The following is a 23,717-nucleotide window of genomic DNA, read 5'->3' on the forward strand; positions in this document are numbered from 1 at the left end:
ATGACTGCAAATTGGCCCAAAAGTCCAGGCTTACTAGAAAGAGAAAGACTTTATCAGCATCAATAAAAATAATAAAGAAACCGGAAACAGCTTTCAGGACTTTTTACTTGGTGAGGACAGTGCATTGTGCAAGAAGAACCAGGACCAGGACATTGTACTCTTGTGTCTCGCTCCTGTTTCACACAGAACTAGAGGGAACTGAGTCTATGGCATAACTTACCTGCTTGGAATAATTTTAGCCACAGAGGACTGAGGCAGTTTTGCTTGGAATTTACTCTGCTCACTTGGACACATTTTCTATCATGGATGTGAGCATGCAAAGGTGCATGAGAAGGGAGACAGTTCTTGATTTCAGTCTGGTGTCCATCCTGCTGTCTTATGCTTAGCTGCCCATAGCTCCACACAGTTGTCTAGAAGTTGGTGTAACCTCAGTGTCAAAGGACCAAGAGCATAAAATACTTTAATGAGAAAACTCTATTTTTTTTCCTTTCTATTCAAGTAAGCTTCCTGGCATAATTTATACTCACTATCAAATTATTATCAGACAACCTTAATCCAGTCCTTAGTAATGCTATCACTGCAAGGCAGGGTTTCAGTCAGTCTTGCATAATGCATTAAAATACATGCAACTTGATTTTTTTTCTCTGTCTCAACCTGTTCCAAAATTTGTTAAACTGATAGAAGAATGCCAGGAATGTCGCAAATATCCAGAGATATTCAAGCCACAGATACTTTTGGGAGAACGGGGCTGGAAAACTGGTATCTAATTTGAATGTGTGAAACTGCAGGAGTATTTATCTGTGTGTATACCTCAAGAGGATGTAGGACTCTATGGATTCATTTCCCACCTCTGCCTCACACTTGATCTTGACAAAACTTAGGTTTTAGTTTCTATCCCCATGAACTGCTCAACAAGGATAAAAGGAATTTAACATCCAGTAACTGAAATTAATCATCGTTATGCTATCAGCAGTAGAATCCAAAAAATATTATATTAAAAATGTTAGAAATATTTAGACAAGAGTCAAAAAGCCAGTTCTTGAGTTTTCAGAGTCCAAAGCAGCATTACAAACATCCAACTCCAAGCTTAGTGATACCACTTTTAATAAGTTAATTAAAGAAATATTAAATTCTTATTCATAAAATCTTCCTTCTTCCAGAACAGACATTGAATAATTAGATTTCAATAAATCAAAGATCATCAGCTTTTATTCTATGATAAATCTTTCCATTTTCATGTCTTTGCACTCTCCTGTGTTACCCACTGCATCTCCTCTAGCTGCTATGAGCTATTAGTAATGTTTCCAGAATGAAAACACGGAACTGTTCCTGTTTCTACTCAAATGCCAGAACTGACAAAAATGAAACGGAGAATGACATTGCCAACAGTTTTTACCGGATCCCATCATCCTTGCTGAAAATAAGTGTATAAAAAATAATGGAAGGCATAACTCAATCCTACTCCTACTTGAGTTAACTTAATTTTTCCTTTGACTGAAGTGGGAGGAGACTCTTCATATGCCATTACACAATGCCTGTATACTTCTCATTTCTCATCTGTAACTTCATTTGGGGGAGGGGCAACACAAAACAAAAAAAACCCAAATAACAGGTTGTGAACCCAAAAAACCAAGTAATGATGCATACAACATAGTTCAGTGAATGTCTGGCCATGGTAAGCAGTCCACAGTTGTTTATGGGGCCATGTTAAGCAGCCCAATGGGTAAGTTTGTTATTTCCACATTGCCACACACATACCACCTAAGTTGGGGCTGATCACAGTTTGTCCATGTAACAGGCTTGTGAAGCAATAGTTTTACAGAAGACTGTTTTGCCAAAACATTTGAGTTTTCAAAATATTCCTCACTGTTGTAGCCAGAGACTACTAAAGCAAACAGCCTTCCAGTTCTTCAGGAGAACCCACTCAGAGAAAGTAAAAATACCTACAGAGAAGCAGTGCCAAGTATAAATGTGATAAAGAAAAATGTTGATTACCAGTCCACTAAATTATTCCTTTCAAAAGCATCCACCTCCTTACATTGGCTACATGGGAAGATTAAGTTTGTGTTTTCCTTGCCTAAAAATAGCTGATGCAGGAATCCTCTTTTCAGGGCTCCTTATCTCTGTTATATACCTCTTACAATAGTACTGATAAGAAGCCCTGCCCAAAGTAGATTGCCTTCAATAGCTCGTAAATTTACTTCTTTTGCTATTTAACATTCAATAGATTTTGTGCTAAGAAAGCTTTAAGAGCTTACTGGACTTTCATATTTCTGTCCCTGCAGTAAGGGCTTTTGAGAATCTGATCAAGACCTCACTGCAAGCACAGAATCACAGTAATAGCAATACATATTTTTTAAGGTTATACAATCAATGACATGGTAATTTGCTTTAAACTATCGTTTAAGGATAATTCTGACATTCTCTATCCACAACACCTATAAGGAAATTTGAGAAGGATGTATAGATCTAGATTTGTGGAGTGGCGGTAAACAGAGAAGGCTCCTTTCCCACTCATGAAACAGCTGAAACAAGCAAGCAAAGACACCAGAGGTAAGTGAACTGTGACAGCTTTTCCCCTAACTTCTTACTAACACAGAAACATGGAGGTGAGTAGGTCATGAAGCCTCAGGTGAATACAACCAGTAAGACCCCTTTGATCCATCAGTGCTATCCTATCCAAACCATGCAAAAGGTAATGGCAAGATGGTACATTCACCTAAATGGAGAGATATAGGAACGTTCTCCTCAGCAAATGAAAAGGAGTAAGACTAACTGTACTAGTTATATTCTACTTATCTGTTCTACTGGTGCATTTCCCCAAATTTAGGACCATTCCCCTTCAAAGATCCCACTGTTTGAATGCAGCCTCTGGGCACTCAAATTTGAAAGCTTGGCCCTTGAAAGTTCCTAGACAATTCAAAGGCATGGACATTTAATTTTCCTTTGGTGAGTTAACTAGTTTGCCAAGAGGGACCCCTAGACTACAGATGTGGCTGTTGTGACTGCGAACACCATGTGACAAAAGGGTAATAGAAGACAGCCCTGGGGTCACCACTGACAGAACAAGACAAAGAGGGTGGAGGCCTCAGTTCTTGCTTCAATGCAAACAATAGCACTTTCGTATACAGTTTACAATTAAAAAAAAAAAATAAAAAATCAAAAATTAAGCTCCACAAAGGTCACAGCAATGTTCGATAAACTTGGAAACAGAACGCAAATGAGAGATTCACCTTGAGGTTCCCAGGTGATGGGTCAGAGTGCACTCTCAGCAAGGTTGCAGATGACACAAAACCAAAAGGACCGGCTGATACACCAGAGGGTTGTGCTGCCATACAGAGGGACCTCAACATGCCGGAGAAATGGGCTGATGGGGACCTCATGAAGTTCAATGCAGGAAAGTTCGGAGCCCAGTCCCTGGGAAAGGACAACCTCATGCACCAGGACAGGCTGGGGACCAACCAGCTGGAAAGCAACTTTGCAGAAATTACCTCTGGGCGCTGGTGGGGTGGTTGACCATAAGCCAGCAATATGCTCTTGTGGCACAGCTTCTCAAGCTGCATTAGGAAGAGTGTTACCAGGAGGCTGAGGGAGGTGATCCTTCTCCTCTACTCAGCGCTGGTGAGAACACACCTAGTGTGCTGTGCCCTGTTCTGGGCTCCCCAGTATATAGACACACTGGAGAGTCTCCAGCCAAGGGCCTTCCAGCTTCAACCATGCTGTGATCCTGTCATTTTATTCAATACCATTGCAAGAGCAGGATGAATAGCAGCTATCAGTATATCACAAACAACAGCATTTTTATACTACCTGTGGTGGCCTTAATGCTGCCCATCGCCCTCCAATGGTGTTTCTAACTGTTGGTCAGCTTGCAGCAGGTGGAGATCTCAACTAGAAATTCCATGGTAGGTTTCAGTGTGTGTGTATGCACGAGGAAAATATTTGGTTGTTACATGTTCAAAAAGAAGCGCTTCTAACTTGTAACTCCCTTTAGTGCTCAGTCCAAGTTGCTACAGGTGCATCTCAGCAAGCTCAGAGGCAGATAATTAAATCTGCACCAAGGGCTACTACACAGGCACAGAAATACCCAGGCATTCTGCAAGGCGTTAAAGTGTTAGTAAAGATGTAAAAGATGTATCTATGGGAATTGGTAACACATTGTAGAAAGTGACTTCATGTTGCAAAAAAGTTTGCACCAGGTCAGTAGTTACTTTTATTTTACAACGGGCTTTAAAACTTTTGATGCAGTATGCCACCATTACTGCATATCACTTGTGACAGAAGAAAACAGAAAAAAATATTAGGTTTATAAAGCTGTGGTGGGGATAGACTCCACTATACCCAAGGTAAGAGCTGTCCCTTGATACATGAATATGCCTCATCCTTGTTTCCTTTGCCTCAGTCCCGTGAGAATCAGCAAGCACTTCCTGTATTTAAGATTGAAAGCATCATCGCTTTCAGAAAAAAAACTAATAAAATATTCACAAGTCAACACAGCCAATTTGAAACATCTGGAACTGCAGCTGCTGTGCCAAGTCTATAGGCACTACAGTCAAAAGGAGAAAGGCACGTTTGAGAGCCAGTACACAATTATGAGGCCTCTGATATGGCCATTTTTTTTCTACTGTGTGTTCATAAAGCTTTTTCAGTGCTTACTCCATATAATCTCCTTTTTGGTGAAATTTTTTAAATCTCATCCCCCTTAATGAGCTAAATTTTTATCATCAAAGCAGGAGACTTGCTCATGCTCTAAGTTACATGAGGTATAAAAGCATAGCCCAGGAGAAATTAAATTCAGCTTCAGAACTACATGAACTTGGACATTACTGAAATTAAGGTGGTAAATTTCAGGCTTTGAGCAACATAAAAATGCACAGCTTAATGACTGTTATGCAGTGAAGACTTTTATATGGGAGCACAAGGAATCTTCGGGTGCTGTTGATATCAAGTCCACTCTTCAATAAAATAAAAATAATAATAATAAAACCAAACAACAACAACCCCCCCCCCCCCCATCACATACACATTTTGTCATTGCCACTTGTGGTGAAAGCCTTACCATTTCTGCAGCAATTGGTGCACTTCTAAAATACCAAATAGCACTTCACAGACTAAGTTTGCTCTACGTAGTATTACATAGACCTTCACATCTCCTTGTCCACCCAAGCTCTATCCATAGTATGGCTTCAGTTCCTGCTGCTCCTTCTGAAGCTGCAAAGGAGCAGGGAGAAAAGGACTGAGTAAAAACCTGGCTTTATTGTTTCTGGGAAATAAGAGGTTGGACGTTGTAAGATGCGAATAATGACGAGGGCAGCATAAACAACTGCAGGTTGCAACTCACAAGGAGTTTCACAGATTCACAGAATGTTAGGGATTGGAAGGGACCTTGAAAGATCATCTAGTCCAATCTCCCCACCTGAGCAGGAACACCTAAATGAGGTCACACAGGAACATGTCCAGGCGGGTTTTGAATGTCTCCAGAGAAGGAGACTCCACAAGCCCCCTGGGCAGCCTGTTCCAGTGTTCTGATAACCTTACTGAGAAGTTGTTTCTTCTCAAATTTAAATGAAACCTCTTGCGTTCCAGTTTGAACTCATTACCCCTTGTCCTATCATTGGTTGTCACTGAGAAGAGCCTGGCTCCATCCTCATGACACTCACCCTTTACATATTTATAAACATTAACAAGGTCACCCCTCAGCCTCCTCCAAGCTAAAGAGCCCCAGCTCCCTCAGCCTTTCCTCGTAAGGGAGATGCTCCACTCCCTTGATCATCTTTGTTTGAAGGATTCCAGCCAGAACCTTCTTTTTGATGCCATCAGGCAGAAGAGAAAGCACCCTGGGAGTGCATTTTCCACCTGCTTGCATCACTGCCCAGCTTCGATGGGGTGCTCTGAAAGCTCGCACACAGCAAGTAATATAATGTGCCTTGAAAAGTAGCCATGTAACTCTTTTTCCCCCTGAGCAATCAAGTCAGGCTCACGCTTTTTTATTTTTATTGCACTGTTTTGCCATTTCACCGTCTCTCTGCTGCTAATCACTGTGCCCCCCCACCTCCCCGCCTACCCCTCCTCCAGCTTAACTACTGGGAATCATTTTGATTTTATCGCTTCAAATAACAGGAATTTCAGGTCAGAACTTTCCTAGATTTAATAGAGGCCATTTTAGAGACTCAAAAGAGAGTTGCTGCCTGTTTTTCCAGGTTAGCTGAAAGATGTTGCCTGTTATATATCTTAAAGGAAATATCCATGTTGAGGTTAATACAAGGTGTGATCAAAATCTTCACCTTCTCTTTGCTTTTTTCTTGTCTTGATAGTACTAGGATAATATAATATATTTAACATAGAGATAGACTGAACTTGTAATGCAAAAAAAAAAAAAAGATGAATAAATACATAAAAGATGTACTAGAAACTACTCCTATGCCGTCAACATGAAACTGCAGAAGATGTACCTCAATTTTCTTCTCTTCGCAGCTCACCTTTAGACACCTCCCAGTCAGCCCATCACTTCTCCAAGCAGGTGGTGTGTGCTACTCAGTGCAGCTCCTGCCTGACATTAGTGTGCCTTTCCACAAGGAATCCACTGCCATCAGTTCAAGCTAGTTAAGCTTCCCTATTCAGAGGGAAATCATCCCACTGAAACTCATAGGTAACATCATAGACTGGCCAATAGTAGGCCAAGCACTTTTTACGAGAACATTAGTTTACAAGACTAGCAACATGGAAACAAAATAAAAGGAGAAATACAATCTGACTAACTTGTGAAGGACTTGTAGCCCCTTCAGATCATGAACAAACATATTACCGAATGACTGGCAGCCCAGAGGTGCAAGTTCTGGCAGCAGAGCCACTCCCTTCAGGAAGAGGGTCAGAGACAAACGAGGCCCGGTTAAATGGAATTCCTATGCAGCTGACCCCAGAAAAGCTAGAGGCTCTACATGGGGCTGGAAGAGGCAACTGAAAGAAGAGACTTCCAGATTCTCCTTCAGGACATGACAGCGAATTTACTGCTTAACCTTAGGATAACCAGCTTATTACTTGTGTGTTGGAAGTTAGGTAACAGTTCAGTTATTGTACCTCACAAATGTAGTGAGGCTTAATTGTTAACATTTGCAAAGGGGAGAGACAAAGTTCAGATGTAAAGGTTCATTACCAATAAGTACATACGGATGGAGGGAAAACACGTTCACTCTATTTGCTGAAGTGGTGCAATATAATTCAATTCTACAACTGCAAACAGATCAAACGAAGAGTTACGGTAAAACACATGTGCATGCACACGCATTCACCTTCAGCCCTGATGCTGTCAGCTCGTGCAATACAAAGATGCGATCCTGAAAACCCTGCTGTGTTCATAGCCTTACAGCTCAACTCCATCTTCACAGTACGCACCAATAGGGGCAGTGTCTTGTAAACATTTTAAAATACACACAGGGGGAAAGTGACCAAGATTCTGCATGTTCTATTTCAATAAAGGCAGCATAAGCAAAAATATCTGTACATGTGCAAAAGGAAAATACCACTTTATGCTTAATACATTATTTAGGTTTTTTTTTCTTCTTTTTGCTAATGTATCACCTGTTGTTCCAGGTGTTGTGTCACCAGATGGCACAAGCATAGTTCTCAAAAAGAAGTGCTATGCCGCCATTTAGCAGCAGTGGTAGGATCCCCTTCAGAACAACCCAGGCAAAAAGCAGCCCTAGAAACTCAGTCACACGCACAGGGCAGCCACAGCTGAGGAATCACAATTGCGGGAGAGAGCTGAGCAGGACGCGAGTATTGCCCGTGCAGTTCTCACGACCTCTTCACCTGCTGTACAGGGATTATGGCTGGGCTCACGTAGCTGATCGAGCGGCTGTGCTTAAAGCAAAGGGCACCTGGCACCCTGCACAACCTCTGAGACAGGCGGCTGTTTCCCTGTAGTCAGGGTTCAGCGGCTGACAAACATACGTGACATATTCCTGCAGAATTACAGGATGGTGAAATGAGCAGATGAAGAAGGAAAACTCATCTTCAACTTTAATGGCACTTCAGTCTGAAGAGAGAGAGATCAATAAAGTTTACCACTGCGAGAAATTAGTTGAGAATCCAGCCTCAGGTGTTGCATTCTCCATGTCTTCCTGCAATAAACTTGAGAGACAGGAAGAAAAAAAAAAAAAAGGCAAGAAATCTCATAGTATTGAGAACGATAGAACAAGCTTTTGGTTCAATTTTCCCTGCTTACTTTCTTATTTGAGAATGTGTCATGAATACGATGTTTTTTTAATAGGAGAGGAAAGAGAGCTGATTCTTGGCTTTCCCACAGCTGTACATTATTACTTGAGAGCAAATGCACTGGGCCTGTTTAAGTGTGCTCTTACATAAACTTGCTTTTAATTTGTTTGCTTGCTTACCTGTTTTTCATGCATGTGAGATCCTTTATGCAACTGAAATAAGCAAAAAAAAACCCATGGCCAGGCTTTTAATGGTTTTATTCTCTGCTATCTGAAAAGACTTGGAAGAAAGATTTGGAAGAAAAAAAAAAATATACCACAGTGTGAACTGTGGGGTTGTGCAGGGACAGGAGTTGGACTCAATGATCCTTGTGAGTCCCTTCCAACTCAGGACATTCTACGATTCTATATGAAAATCCATTAAAAGAAAAAGCCAGTGTAATGTCCACAGGCACATTTCCAAATATCATTAACTCCAGCGGACACCCACTTACCATTCAAAGAAGTGAGTCACAAGTCTCAACTCATTTCACTAGGTGAATACTCATCTACTACTATACAGTAAACCATGATAAATAGAACTGTTCATGCTTTAAAGACACCCCTAAATATTATTCCAGAAGACATCTGGTAAAATAACACTCATGGTGAGCACAGACACACTGGAGATCCCAACGAAGGACAACAAAGATAATGGGAGCACTGGTGTATGAGGAGAGGCTGAGAGCTGGGACTGTTCAGCCAGGAGAAAGTCCAGGGGGATCCTCTGCTGTGTGTAAGCACCTGGTGGAGGGGCTGGGAAGAAGACAGACTCTTCTCAGTGGTGCCCAGTGACAGGACAAGAGCCAAGGAAGGGCACAAAGTGAAATCAAGGAAATTCTGTTTAAACATTAAAATGCCTTCTTACTGTGAGGATGGTCGCACACTAGAACAGGTTGCCCAGAGAACTGTTGGAGTCTCTGTTCTTAGAGATACTCAGAACCTGGGCAGATGCAGCCCAAGAAAGCCACTCGGGCTGAGGCGGGGGGTGGACTGGGCAGCTCCAGAGGCTGCTTTCACTTTCAATGATGCAATTGTCAAGTCTATTAAAAAAATATGGATGTACCTCGCATTAATACTGGGAACTGATAGTCTTCCATCAAGGCAAAGTATGCAACTCAAGAAAATTGGAAGTTTTACTGCTTTCACAGAAAGCAGTTGATGCATTGTTCTTGATGTTTGGGTTTTCATGTGTACCATAAACTATCCCCAGAGTTCATCTGGGATTTACAAATCTCTGTTTCTGTTTCCAGCAGAATATGAATTATTTTAAGTACTTTTCAGTCACCTGAAACTCTGTTAATTTCCAAGTTTTAAGAAAGCTAAATAAGAATAGAATCAGTAAGTTTACACAGCTTTCTGTGACACATTCTACCCTTAAGCTGTTCTAACACAACAGTTTAATAAATGTTCTCAGTTCCAGAAGAGTGGTATACTTGATCATTCCTCACTTTGTTTTGTGAATATTAAGTATAACCAGTGACAATCCGTAACCGAACTGCAGCAATAAACCCAGAACTTAAAAGCACTCCCCTCAGCACTGTGGAAGCATGAATCCTCTTACAGTGACAGGAGAATGATATTTTAACACAATCGATTCAAATCAACTTTGGGGAAAAAAATGGCAACTTTACAATTTTATATTTGAGAACAACTTGGGTTCACACCTGGAAAGGCCCACCGCTTTTATAGCTATTTCTCACAGTACGTAAGTGTTCTTTTAATTCAGAAGGATCATTTCAGTAGACCCGAAGGCCCTGCAGTGCATCAAGTAAAGAACTTAATGCAAGTATTCTCATCAGTATAGCAAATGAATCACCAGTGGAATTTAAAATAGAATTAAAAGCTACACCTTCCTCTGCCTGTGTAGCTTCAAAATGCCTATAGTTGTTTCTACACAAAATAAATACTTTTAGATTACTCTATAGTTACCTAAAGTGTTGATTATACACAGACAGCAAATAAAGTATAATAATTTTGTGTAAATCAAGATTTTATGGTTTATTGCATTTGTTTACAATTTTTGTGGTGGAGTTTTTGGTGTAGCTTGACCTGAAACTATTGGACATACCTACATTTTTTTTTCCCCAAGATTCAACTCTTCTATCACACAGTGATCAATTCTTTACATTCATCTTCTGTAGCGCTCTCAATTCCAGTTTTCCAGAGTTCAGGAGTACTAACACTATTCAAAAAATACAACTTCAAATATACCTATACAAACAGACAAACTAAACAATATTGCAGATAAGGCTACTTTTTTCCTTTTTTCTTTTTTTTTTTCTTTTTAATACATATATAAATTTGTTTAAACCAGGCACAAAGAACTTTGGAACACACAATACTGAAAGCCACCTATGATAATCTTTGAAGGTTAGGTGTTCGCAAATTCCACAGTCAAGCATTCATCCCTATAGCTTTAACAATGAATACACAGATCATTTATTTCCCCAGCACTTCAAGTGAATTGTACCTTAAACACAGTGGTTCTAAAACTGTACCATATTTAGCAGAGTAAGACAACAGATGAGCTAATTAAGTGCTACCATGCTCTATTCATCTGTGTGCTTTACTTCTCCACGGTGCTGACTGCTCAAAGGCCAGTCCCACCCCAGAAACAAAACACGCACACCTGAGCTGAGAGCAGGCAATGGCACTTGGGTACAGCGCCGAGCTTCATTGTGGAGCATGACAGTAAAAAGTACCGGCTGTGACAATCAGGGAACCCATACTTACTTATATAAATTAGGAAAACTGCATTATCAAACTGTACTTTTATGTGAAGTTCAAGCACAAACATATTGCAATATTCCAAATTCACCCAAAAGCTCTGAAGAACACACCCCCTCCAACTTTAAAGATGTATAATTCTGTACATTCAATTCCACATTAAATCACAAAACAATCATTTGCTTTTCAGCCACCTGTGAATTTAACAAAAAATCTTCACAATTTTAGATTAGCAAATGCATTTCCAACCTACAGCTTTGTGTAATATTACTAATAATACGTCTTGTTAAAGAAATTCTCTTAAAACAAACATACGATATATACTGTGGGTAAGGGACACAGTGAACACATTATTTCCATTCTGTCTAACAAATACCTAGTGATTATGTGCAGTGTTTGAATGCCGATGTCAAAAACTAGGATTCCTGTTCTTCCAGTCCCATTCCACTTGTAATGAGAATTAGAACCTCAGAAGTGCACATACAACATGGATTGTGAAGAGTGCAAATTAGTGCTTGTTCCACATAGGTGTTGCTATAGGTCCCTGTGGAGCCCTTTCAACAGTCACATATTCATCAGGGTTGTCAAAAGCTTCGTAGTGGATTAATAAATCTTGAATAGCACACTCCTCAATCTGAAAGGAAAACATAAATCTATGTCAGTCACAGGTCTACATTTACACCAGTAGCACAATTATGAACTGTCTTTACTGGTCCTGAATGCATGAAGAAGTAGCAGATGAGGCCTTTGGACAACTGCTCCTCATGGGAAACTTGGGTCACCCTGGTATCTGCTGGAAAGACAACTCAGCAGGGCACCAGCACTACAGGAGGTTTGCAGTGGTGAAAAGTACCTAACACAGATAATAAAGGACCTCATAAAGGGAAACACTCTGCTGGATCTCATACTTACACAGGAGGATTGGTCAGGGGTGAGAAGGTCAAGGGTAGCCTTGGCTGCAGTGATGGTGAGATGGTGAAGTCCCAAAAGATGGGAACAATAGCAGGATAACAACCTGGGAGTTCGGAAGAGAAGACTATGATCTGATCAGGGACCTGCTTAGAAAAAAGTCATGGAATACGGCCCTGAAAATAAGAGGGGTCAAGGACAGCTGGCTGATTTTAAGAATCACTTCCTCCAAGCCCAAGAATCCTCCATATCAATGAGCAAGAAGCCAAGCAAGAGAGGCAAAAGGCTTGTACGGATGAAAAAAAGAGCTCCTAACAAAATACAAACACAAAAAGGAAGCATACAAGAGATGGAAGCAGAGATAGGTGACCCAGAAGAAAACAGAGACACTGTCTGAGCATGCAGGAGCAGAATTATGAAAGTCAAAGCCCATTTGGAGTGAAATCTGGCAAGTGACATGAAGAGCAACAAGAAAAGTTTCTACAGCAGCAGGGAAAACATGGGCCCACTGCCAAATGACAAAGGACATGGAAAAGGCTGGGGAATTAAGCCTTCTCCATTTTGACCTTTAGTGGTAAGACCTGCCTTCAGCAATCCCAGGCCCCTGAGACCAGAGCTTGCCAGTATTACTGCAAGGTCACTCTGACAAAATAAAATTAATTAATTCATTAAAAAAAAAAAAAAAATCTTTGAAAGGCTGTGGCGATAAGGGTTGGTTCCTGAGGACTGGAAGGAAGGAAATGAAATGTCATTTCTGTCTTCAAGAACGGCAAGGAGGATCTGGCTGACTACTTACAAGTCACCCTCATCTTGATCCATATAGAAGTGAAAGAGCAAGTGCTCCTGGAGGTCATTTCCAAACATATGGAGAACAAGAAGATGACTGGGAATAGTCTGCATAGATTTATGAAGGGGAAATCATGCCTGCCAAACCCAGTAGCTTTCTATGGTAAGAATGCTGGCTTGGTGGATGAGGAGCAAGCAGTTGATGTTGCTTATCTGAACTTTAGGAAGTCTTTCAACATCCTCATACACAAGTTTAAGTATGAACTGCATAAATGGACAGTGAGACAGACTAAGAACTGGCTGAACTAGTGATGCCAAAGGGTTGTGATCAGTGGCACAAAGTACAGCTAGACACCAGTCGCTAGCACCAACACTGAGATTGAGACTAGGGCCAGTACTGCTTAACATCTTCATTAATTACCCACATGATGGAACAGAGTACACCCTCAGCAAGGTTGCAGACAACACAAAATCAGGAGAAGTGACTGAAAAACCAGATGGTTGTGCTGCCATTCAGAGGGATCTCAACAGGCTGGAGAAATGTGCTAACAGGAACCTCCTGAAGTTCAACAAAGGAAAATGCAACATTCAGCTCTTTGGAAGAATAACCCCAAGCACCAGTAAACACTAGGGGTTGACAGACTGGTTGACAGCTTAGCATTAAAGGATCTGGGGTCCTGGTGGACAAGTTGACTAAGAAGCAGCAATGTCCTCATGTGGCAAAGAAAGGTGACAGCCTCCTGCGCTCTACAAGGGACAGCACTGCCAGCAGATTTGGACAGGTGACTCTTCCCCTCTACTCAGCACTGGTGAGAAAGATTTGGAGTGCTGGGCGTACTTCTAGTAGAAGAGAGACATGGCCATACTGGACAGAGTCCACTGAAGAGACACAAAAATTTTTAAGAGCTTGGAGCATCTGACATATGAGGAGACACTGAGAGCACTGCAGTTGTTCAGCACGGAGAAGGCAGAAGTATATGAATACCTGATGGAAGAGAGCAAAGACAACTGACCTAGGCTGTTCGCAGTAGTGCCCAGTGACAGGACAAGAGGCAATGGCTAGAGACATGAAATACAGAAAACTGAATTTAAGCATAATTTTTTCTTATTGTGAAAGTGGTTGGACACTAGAACCGGTTTCCAAGAAAGACCATGGAGCATATGCTCTTGCAAGATATTCAAAAGCTGCCTGGACTCAGCTTTGAGCAACCTGCTCTAACTGACCCTGCTCTGAGTGTGGGTTTGGATTAGACCATTTCCCAGAGGTTCCTTCCAACCTCAACCACTCTCTGATGCTGTGAATGCATTAATCATAGACTCAATAGTCAATCTGACTTTAATAGACCTTCCTTATCAAGCAGCAATGTGAAGTTCTTATTAAATTACATTTAATATCACTATGTAAATGATACTAATGATACTAATACATAATTAATCCTAAAAAGCGATCTCTGAAATAGCCATTGGAAACTCCTTGTGTTACTTCACAGACGAAGTAATTTAGTGCTTTACCTGGATCAAAGCCAAAGGTTTTTCTCTGCTCCTAATAAGAGCAGCTTCTTGCTGGAGCTCTTCCTCTATAATAGCTGAAAACATGACAGGTGCTATCACAGGAGATTTAGCTGGTGATGTTGCTAACCAAGGACTGCAAAAAAAATACACAAATGACATTATGAAGCAACATGAAGAACAAGGTCAGCATAATACACAGAAACAAGCTCCAGAATTTAAGCTACTGTCAAACTTACTTATGACTCTCCAGCTGTGGAGAATCCAGAACATGGTCTTCCAAACCTGGGCTACTTCTAGTGGTGCACCTGGAAAACGGTAGGAAAGGAGCATGAAAGTCACTGAGAGAACATTCTCCTCCATCTTACTGTGAAGTACAAGTTTACAGTAGGCAATTACAAATTTGTAGGATTTTTCCAGAAGAAAAGCATTAGGATGTAATGCTGAATTTGTCTTTAAGTGTGATACTGTGACTAGAGAAGGCACTGATGCTCACTTCTGACTACCAGAACTTAATGGATTTTCAGCTTGAGCATTAATTCTGACATTTCCTAACAGTTGAGCATTGAACAAAGGTTTGTGTCTTTGTTGTTTTCTTTTTAAAAAAAAGTTTTTTTACATGTAAAATAATCAACTGAGTTATGCATCAACACCATTGACTATAAATGTTTGCAAATACGAAGCAAGTATTGCTTCAAGATAAAAAACAAACAAAAAACCCACAAACAACTCTCCTGTATTCAAATTAAGCATTTCATGGGAAAGAACCAGTGTTGCAGTAGCACTAGCAAATTATTTCCTCAAGCATAAGCCCAGAAATCAGCGACTTTCAGTACGTATCCTGCAACCACCTCCCATGTTCATAAGAACAGCATAAGACTAGAATTAACAGAATTGGGAAAAAATTTAAAAGTCCTGAAATATCAGAGTTCCCAACAGGAAGATATTTTATTCAGTTGCAAAACATTAACCTCTCAACAAAAAGAAGTCACATTTGTTATACTGCACTTCTTAAGAAACAAGTAGATGTCAGAAAAATCCGACATCAGTAGGAAGAGAGGGACCTATTCTTGTTTAATACCTACCTCTGGCAATTTTTGTGTTTTCCAGAACTCTAAAGAAGTGTTACAGCATACTGTGAAATGCTAGCAGACTTTTTTGAACTATTCTGCAGCATTGTAAGAAACTCTAATGGTGTTGGTATTTCAATAAATCATTCTCAATTTTCTTTAAGGCTTTCTCTGTAAATGGCCATAAACTCTTGGAAAAAGAAGAAAAATCTATAGAAAGCTATTAAAATTCCAGTAACTGCTAACTCCTCTGCCTGGAATATTTTCCCCAGAACACAACTCCAAGGACAACAAGAACAATGATTCCTACCACTCAGCAATGAGAATGAACACAAATTTAACTGCTTAGGGGAAAAAAAAAAAACCACAACAGGTGTGTGTAAATATATATATGTGTGTGTGTGTGTGTGTGTATGTATGTGTATATATATATATATATATCTGCAGCAATATCTACAAGGGTACAACAGTGGACTTCAAAAGAGGCTTTCTACAGTGTCACTCCCTTGAATCAAAGCCAGCAGATACTCCTTCTCCCAGGTCATATTACTTCTGTGTTTCCACTAGGAAAGCAGAATTCACGCTGGTCAAGATGATCCTTCCCCTCCACTTCCAGATATGAACAGGATAGCCAGAAGTTCACTGAATGCAGGGGAAAACAAAAAGGTGTGGCACTCTCCAAACTGGGCATTTCCAGATAACCACTATTCCAGAGCTTGGAAATATCTGACACATGAAACAACAGCTCTATGGCAAGAGTGATCAAAACTGCTGTGCTGTTCTCCAGATCAAGTATCTATAATATATAGCTACAGTTCCTTTGTTTCAACCCCATTAATATCTAATGTTTTTTCTATAGGTGTTTAAGAGTAGTTAAAACTGGAAAAAGGATAGAAAAATCAGTATCTTGTAAATGTTGTGGGTTTTTTTTTTCTGTTTTATCTTTGTAAAAGAAAACCAATGGCAGGTTAGAGAATCCTATTTTATTTAAGAAAGGTATCAGGTCAAGCCAGATAACTGTGATAAATGAATATGGGAATTCTATAAGGCACTAAGTCAATTGCCACATAACCTTTTTTTTTTTAAAAAAGTTGCTCATAACTTTCCTATCTAACTAATTCCTTACTCACTTTACAGATGGGTCAATCATTATTTTAGAGAATAAGTTAACTAAAAGATATAATTAAGTTAACACTGGTTCAAGCCAAAGTTCAAGCCAGTAGACAATATTAAGAGATGCTATTAACTTAGCAAAGGATAAAAATGAACAGCATGACTGTGGAACTGTATTTTGAAGTCCTGTATTTGAAAGAGAATAGTCCCATGCTGAGGTACAGACCAGGGGCTGGCTGGCTAGAAAGCGTAGCCAGGCAGGCAAAGGAAGTGATTCTTGTCTACGCTGGATTTCTCAGTCTACATACAGTATATCATATCCGGTTCTGGGCTCCTCAGTATGAGAAGGATGCTATCAGGCTGGAACAAGTCCAGTGGAGGGCCACCAAGACTAGGGGCTGGAGCATACAACAAGAAAAACTGTGCTTTGTTAATCCTAGGAGAAGGTGGCAAAGGGGAGATCTCATTGCTGCCTTCAACTACCTAACTGGAGGGTAGTGAAAAGATGCAGCAAAAATCTTCTTGAAGGTGCACAGTGATAGAATATGAGGCAATATATACAAGCTACAAAATAGGAAATCCCAGTTAGATATGAGGAAAAAGACAAAAAAAATCCCACTACGGGGATGGTCATACAGTGGAACATGTTGCTCAGAAAGGTTGGAGTATCTTCACACTTGGAAGTGGTCACAACTCAACCAGACCAGACCCTGAGCAACATGATCTAGCCTGACCTATTTTGAGCACAAGGCTGAACTAGACAATCCAAATTATTCTATGATTTCAACAGCAGGGGACTACTTTTTAGCTGAAGCCTAGATAAATCGGCTTCCAGCTTGTACTGAACTTCAGAAAAAAAAAGAGGGAGGGAGGGAGGAAGGAAGGAAGGTAAATGCAGCTTTTGCCTGCTGGTTTAAGAGCATGTTTGTACAACTTACTAAATGCCTTTATTCTGGTGTCATTCCTAAACTTTATCTCTTTTTCCACCTGCTTTAATAATGCTCACCTTCTGGCCCATCTGACAGTAACCAATACCTATCTAGCCCATTTGACAGCTACACTCTTCTTCCCACTCACAATCCAAAGAACTCATAGCACTACTATAAATGAATCCAAGTAAATTAACAAACCTGTTTCAGTACAGATAAAAAAATATTTCCAGAGTAAGACTTCTAAAAAAACAAATGAACCAAAAAAACCACCACAAGAGACATTTCAAAAAACTGGAATTAATAGTTCTAGTGTCACAGCACACTCTAGTGATCAATTAAAAAATAAGTTTAAATACCCGTGTCATCTCCCTCAACTTCAATGTGTCTCTAAAATGTAGGAAGCAGTTCAGATATTTTGAAGCTGTTTGTACATCTGTACATCTGTGTTTCTTACTAGCAAGACACTCAGTCCAGATATTAAATGAGCTGCAGATATTTCAACATGCTAGATTAATTCCTCAGCTGGCATAAAAATAACTGTAAGAAATGGAACAGACGGGAAATGGGAAGCTACCTTATACAGAAAAAATGGAAAAAATCCTCAAAAATACAGAACTTGGAAAACTGGAAGTCTTGAAAATTAAAGACTGATGTAGAGACATAAGTGGTTCTGCATGGAAACAAATAAGCCAAGTGTCATCAGCACTAAACCAACCTGATTAACTCAGTTGGCTGAACTTGCCTTGACTCCTGCACAGCCACCAATATGTCCCAGCACTCAGCTCCCTGGTGTTTCTTGAGGATTTGCTCATTTGAAGCCAGTTCAGGTCCAGTGCCTCCCTGATCTAATGACTATTCTCAAAAAAGAAACACAAAGCCCGGTCTCCTGCAGAACCTCTTGGGTTTTGCTGTACCATTTGAGTCATGTACTACTCATTAGCTCATTATTAGCCATGCCAGAACCAGGCCATTCCCACACGAAGCCACAAAGACTCGTTTCCACTAAGGCTCTTCACTGCTCCCCGGAGTAACACAGTGAAGACAACCCCGGCTGCCACAACAAAGTTAAATCACGTCAGGCCAATGTTTTTAGCTTGGACAATGAGCTACACAAGCACAGCTGCACAGTGTAACTCCCACGGCTGAGCTGCCCCTGGAAACAATGCAGCCACATCCACACAGCCCAGCTTTTGGACTGATCTGCCTTCCGACTGAATCCAGGTCACATCTCCACATTCATGACATGCTTCATCTACAAAAAATTTCTGGGTTGCATAAATTGAAAGGTGACAGTATATGGAAGAGTGTTTACGCAACCACTGAAAATTCCTCCTCCAGAGACTCAAGAAAATTGTCACTTTAATTCCTGTACAGTTTATCAAAAAAAAAGACAAAGCAGGAACAGTAGCAATGCAGATATCTTCAGTGTACCATTAGCAAGTTTGATATGAACAGATGAAGATTACTTATGCGGTACGCACATGCCCTCTCCTCTCCTCTCCACTCCTCTCCTTCAAAAGGAACAGGTAAGGCTGTGGATAATTCATCTTTACAGAAATAGGCCTTGAATGCTGCAGGCAAAAATCAGAGCCTATTGTAACAGGAACTGTACAGTCAAAGAATAAAATTACCTCAAACCAGAAACACAACTCCTAACTTTCAGATGGATGAAGTAGTCACCCTGGCTCTTTATACCTAATAGAGGGAAATAAGCAAGCTCAGACACAATTCAAAAGAACCTGAAATAGCTCTGGAAGTGCTGTCATCTAGGCTCCCACTGGCTTAATGTATCGTTTTCAGACAGCTAACATATTAGGCCTGGATTTAGCTCAAATAATCCACTTTGGGAGTGTGCAGACTGGCCAGACTGCATAGACGAGACAGAGCAATGCAAAAGGAAAATAAAGGACTTTATGAAGATGACAGAGTAGGTGTGACAAAGCTATAACAGCAACCAGTGCAAATTCCCTTATCACCAGCCCTTGCCATCTCCCATATGATGAAAAGCTTTATTATTTTGCTAGCAACAAAATTAATGACACTTGGTTTTCTGCAGATTTGTACTTCATGTCCCTACATCTCCACTCACCACAATAAATTCAGCTTTATCTCTCTGTTCCTGAAGAATATCCACACATCACACACACTGTCCACATCCCTCCTACCTCTCTCCTCTAACACCATCTCATACACAATGTTTCTATATTTCAACCCTCATTTTGATCTTTATCTACCAACAGGGCACATACTACCTCTGTCCTAGGGAAACACCAATTTCTATACAAGCTGAGCAATCAAGAGGAAGGCCCAGCAGAATTTTCTTTTCCTTACAAACAGTTTTTGGAGGGGGATGGAACAAGAGTTCATAAGTAAAACTGGAAGGTAATGGGTGTCAGGTCTCCCTGTGCACCAACAGGCTCTGCAAACTCTTCTCACTCAGTGCAGCTGTGTAAACTTGAGTCAGGTTGCTATGAACAGCACAGAGTTGTATGGAAGAGCTGTATGAAGGCTCCTGGGGTCTGTCTTCCTCTCTTTGATCAAGAGCCGCACTTAAGCTCAGTCCCTCAGTCTTAAACCTTTCGTGAGCTATGCTGCAGCTATGCCCAAGCCCAGCCTTGCTGTTCCTGAGCCTGACTGGACTTGTAGGTTGGACCTCAAGCCTGCCTCATCCCAGAGGACATGTCTGCAACTACTGACTGTGGCTCGCCCTGGTTCCCATCACAGAGCCTGCCCTGCTCACCTCACTCCAGCACAGTGGGGCCGTTCCCCTGCCAGGGAGGTCACTGCCTGGCCAGTCCTGCTGTCACCCCTGCTGGGCAGCTGCCTGTGCTGCTTCCAGACCCTGTGTGGAAAAGCCTGTAACATTTTCAGCATTTAAAGTTACTGATGATGGGGGAGTCCCTAACATTCTGTGATCCTGTAAAGAGACGCAGGTGGGTGAGCAAGTCAGTGAGGAACAAGACTGAGATTTCTTTCCTCAGCTAAGACACTTATTTTAACCCAAAACAGAGGGTTTATCGGAGGTAGCAAGAGGATGTGTGGCTGAAACAATTTGACCAAAGAGCAGTATTTTCTAATAACTAGACATATAAATCACATGCACCTCAGAACAAGTTCTTGTTGTCCTTAGAATTGTAGTTTCCCAGTAATTATAATACACAGCCAGAACCAATGTATCAATATTTCAGAAAACCCTCTTAATCCATGAAAAATTGCACCTAAAAATTAAGTCAGTTTATAAGAAAACTTATCAGGAAATGCTAGAACTGTGTTTGAATAAACTGATTTTTATCTACTCAGCGGTTACACTAAAATACTCCTAAGCAAACTCTGTTTCATGCATGCCATACCTGAATGCTAAGAAATATCTAATTTCTACAGAAGCTAGAAAATACAGGTTTATCAGTTTTATACATAGATATACAAATGCACACACACACACATATTTTGTTTGGAGCCCAAAGTGTTTGTGTTCATATACAGACAGACACACACGTGTCCATATATATGACAAAACCACTTTGAACCTCAAATAAAATATTAGCATAGGCATTAAATTGCTTTAGTCTTTAAGCTTCCTATTCATAAGAGTATTCTGTTCACAAAATCCCATTAACAGAATCATTAAAAGAATGCTTATGGGATTTTTTTTAATGACAATTTTATCCTTTCTTACATGAGCAAAATTTAAGCTGATTACTATGGTTCTTGTATAAAGTTTGATAAATTAGGAAAAACTGCTCTCTTACCTTACGGTGTTTTGGACTGATGAATCTTCAGTTCCTTTATATCCAGCTCTTTTGATACCAGTGCCAGGTGAATTGTTTGCACTCATACATTTTTCTTCTTCCATTACAAGATCACGGAATGACTTTGGCAAAGCAGAATGTAATCCAGACGACCTTTAATTAAAAAAAACAAAAACCAAAAAACCAAAACGATAAGAACAATTAATTTTATACTTGCACTTTTCAAGACTCCATATTGTTCCATGATTCAGATGGCAAAAGAGGGTCTTTTCAGTTACTAAAAGTAAAAATGCAATATTACTTAGCTTTCGTATCTCACCATTATGCCTTCTAGACCTCATTCATTAACTCAAATCACTTTGGATCAAATAGGTAAACATCAGAAAATAAATATCTATGAGAACAGAACAAGCCAGTAGTATGGGAGTTTCATTAGGACAAAACCAAACCAAACCAAAACAAAAAAACCCACCACACAACACAGCAATCAACAACAACAACAAATCCCTCTCTCTCTTCTCCCCCTAACGTACCCTGTTAAAAAGCAATTTTATTTTCACAGACACCTTGTCTCAGAAAAGCTGTACCTTTTCTAACAGTATTATTCCTTCAAAAGTATTCTCATGAATCACACAACACTCTTGTACTTTCGTCCTAATTCTCCTAGTTCACCTCGATGAAAGTCAAGTATAGTTGATCTTTCCCCAAGATACTGAATGAGTTACTCATGCCTGCCAGAAGCTCTATAAATCTACAGTGAAATTCATAAAACTTATATGTTTAGTTTCCTTTTACTTGCCCAAGTATAATGTGCACTCTTACTGAACCAGAGCCTGAGTATTATTTTTCAAAAACAAACCAATATGAAAATACAGCGATTTAGCATCATAGTTATCCTGTTCTGATCCAAAAGCTTTTTCATTTACAGAATTCAAGGCGGTTACCATTAGCCTTTCCCTTACCCAGCCACACTTCGGAATTTATTGCTTGTACATTTGCTTTACATTTAATTTTACTAAGCATAGCATTTCCACTCATTGACAAACATACAAAAAATATATTGGAAGAACAGCTCTTCTCATTACCTACTCAAAGAAACAAAAGATCAATTATAAACACTACTGAAGTAAAACAAGCTTTCTATACAACGCTAATTGTTTATGTAGCTACCATAGCAATGAAGTATTGGAAGCCAACAGACTTTCAAACTACATGTAGGTGGCATACAGTTTATGTCAATAAGTATGAGAGAATTAAAACATTGCAACATTGCCGCCAAAATCTTAAAACAAAAGCATCTGAAAGTCATATATGACGTCTACACCCCATGCTAGACCACCTGGGCTTTAGTTTGGGTTTGTTTGTTTTGTTGTTTGTTCGAAATACTGCCTGAGTAGCACAGAAGCCACAGATAGTAGAATGGAACCTCCAGACGCAGGGGCTCAGAGTCACTTTGTACATCCTTTGTTCCTTCCACCAGGTGGCACACAAGAGTCTGGGCAAGCGCTTGATCAAGTAGGCAAATCGTTTCCTTGGGATCTGCTCTCACAGAAGTTGCTTCTGTTTCTACCAATTTAAGTAGCCTACTTATTTTCATGAAAATTCTGTACTGTAATTAGATCCACTTGTAACACATCACCGAAGAAAAAAAAAAAAAACAACACCCATCTCCCTCAGTCAAAATAAGTTCAGAGAACTAACAAAGTTAATGCCTAGCTTCTGGCGTGACATACTCTTAAAGTATTACTGGTGAGATTTTCCCCACCCCACTCCCCTTCTAATTTCCACTTTTCTTCAAAGGAGAAAACATAGGTTCAGTCCCCCACAAAATACAAAATCAGAGGTTTATTTTGGTGGAAAAGGTAGGAATTGTTTTTGATAGAGTCTGTCTTTCAGTCAACCAAAAAAAGAGCCAGAAGGTTCCACACCCGTCTGGCAAGTGAGCTTGTGGCACGTCCAAGATGAAGATCTCATTTCATGGGAACACAAGTTCTATGGCTTTGACTATGTTGCATGTGTGGAAAGCTCAGTCTATTGCCAAATGCACTTCAATAGTTCATTGTGAATTTACAGAATATAACTTTGCAAATTTAATATTAAAGCAGATGAGTGAAACCATACCACCTTACAGACAAAAATACTTCGAATTACTAGGAGGGGCAATCACATCATTGATGGCTTGCCTAAAGCAGCTTAACCTTTATTCAAAAAATGCTCTTTTCCAGCAGCTAGGCATAATTTTAAAGACTCATATACTTCCCACTGGTTCTTTGCTTGAACTCTTGAGCTACGGCATTTTCCAGATCAGCAGCCAGAGGACGGCTGCAGAGGAATGTACAGAATCATGTGTGGTCACCACACAAGCATTAGACTGGATTCCACCCTCCTGAAGTACAGCCGAGCCTTTCCACTTAAGATGGTTTGTGTAACACAGCAGAGTTGATACTTCCAAAAACAGTTTAATCAGAACCTTAAGACCACTATACTTTTTGGAGACAGTTACCTAAACATATTCAAAAATCAGTCTACATTTGCTTTTTAAACACAAGAGCAGTTCATAGGCAATTGGTAGTTCAAAATTAAATAACACCCAAGAGGTAAAGAATTATCTCTCAGAGAGTAGATGAAAAGCATGAATAGTCAAACTATTCAGATGTCAGATCAAGA

The 23,717-nt window shown here is 40.2% G+C and overlaps 1 protein-coding gene across 4 annotated transcripts in view; it reads right to left on the bottom strand.

The window, feature by feature from the left end:
* Positions 1 to 10,509: 10,509 nt before the first annotated feature.
* Positions 10,510 to 23,717, bottom strand: part of IBTK (inhibitor of Bruton tyrosine kinase) — a 58,714-nt gene continuing 45,506 nt past the window's right edge. For all 4 annotated transcript variants that reach the window (XR_010471219.1, XM_065056397.1, XM_005506729.4 and 1 more), the window contains exons 26-29: positions 21,051 to 21,203; positions 14,426 to 14,494; positions 14,190 to 14,322; positions 10,510 to 11,616 (exon numbers count right to left, since the gene is read on the bottom strand). Coding sequence is in view for 3 of the 4 variants with exons in the window: in XM_065056397.1 (XP_064912469.1) it covers positions 11,491 to 11,616; positions 14,190 to 14,322; positions 14,426 to 14,494; positions 21,051 to 21,203 (481 nt within the window). In the remaining variant the exon portion in view is untranslated. The remainder of the gene's footprint in view (positions 11,617 to 14,189; positions 14,323 to 14,425; positions 14,495 to 21,050; positions 21,204 to 23,717) is intronic.

This window comes from Columba livia, chromosome 3 (assembly GCF_036013475.1).
Source record: "Columba livia isolate bColLiv1 breed racing homer chromosome 3, bColLiv1.pat.W.v2, whole genome shotgun sequence".
Lineage (NCBI taxonomy): Eukaryota > Metazoa > Chordata > Aves > Columbiformes > Columbidae > Columba > Columba livia.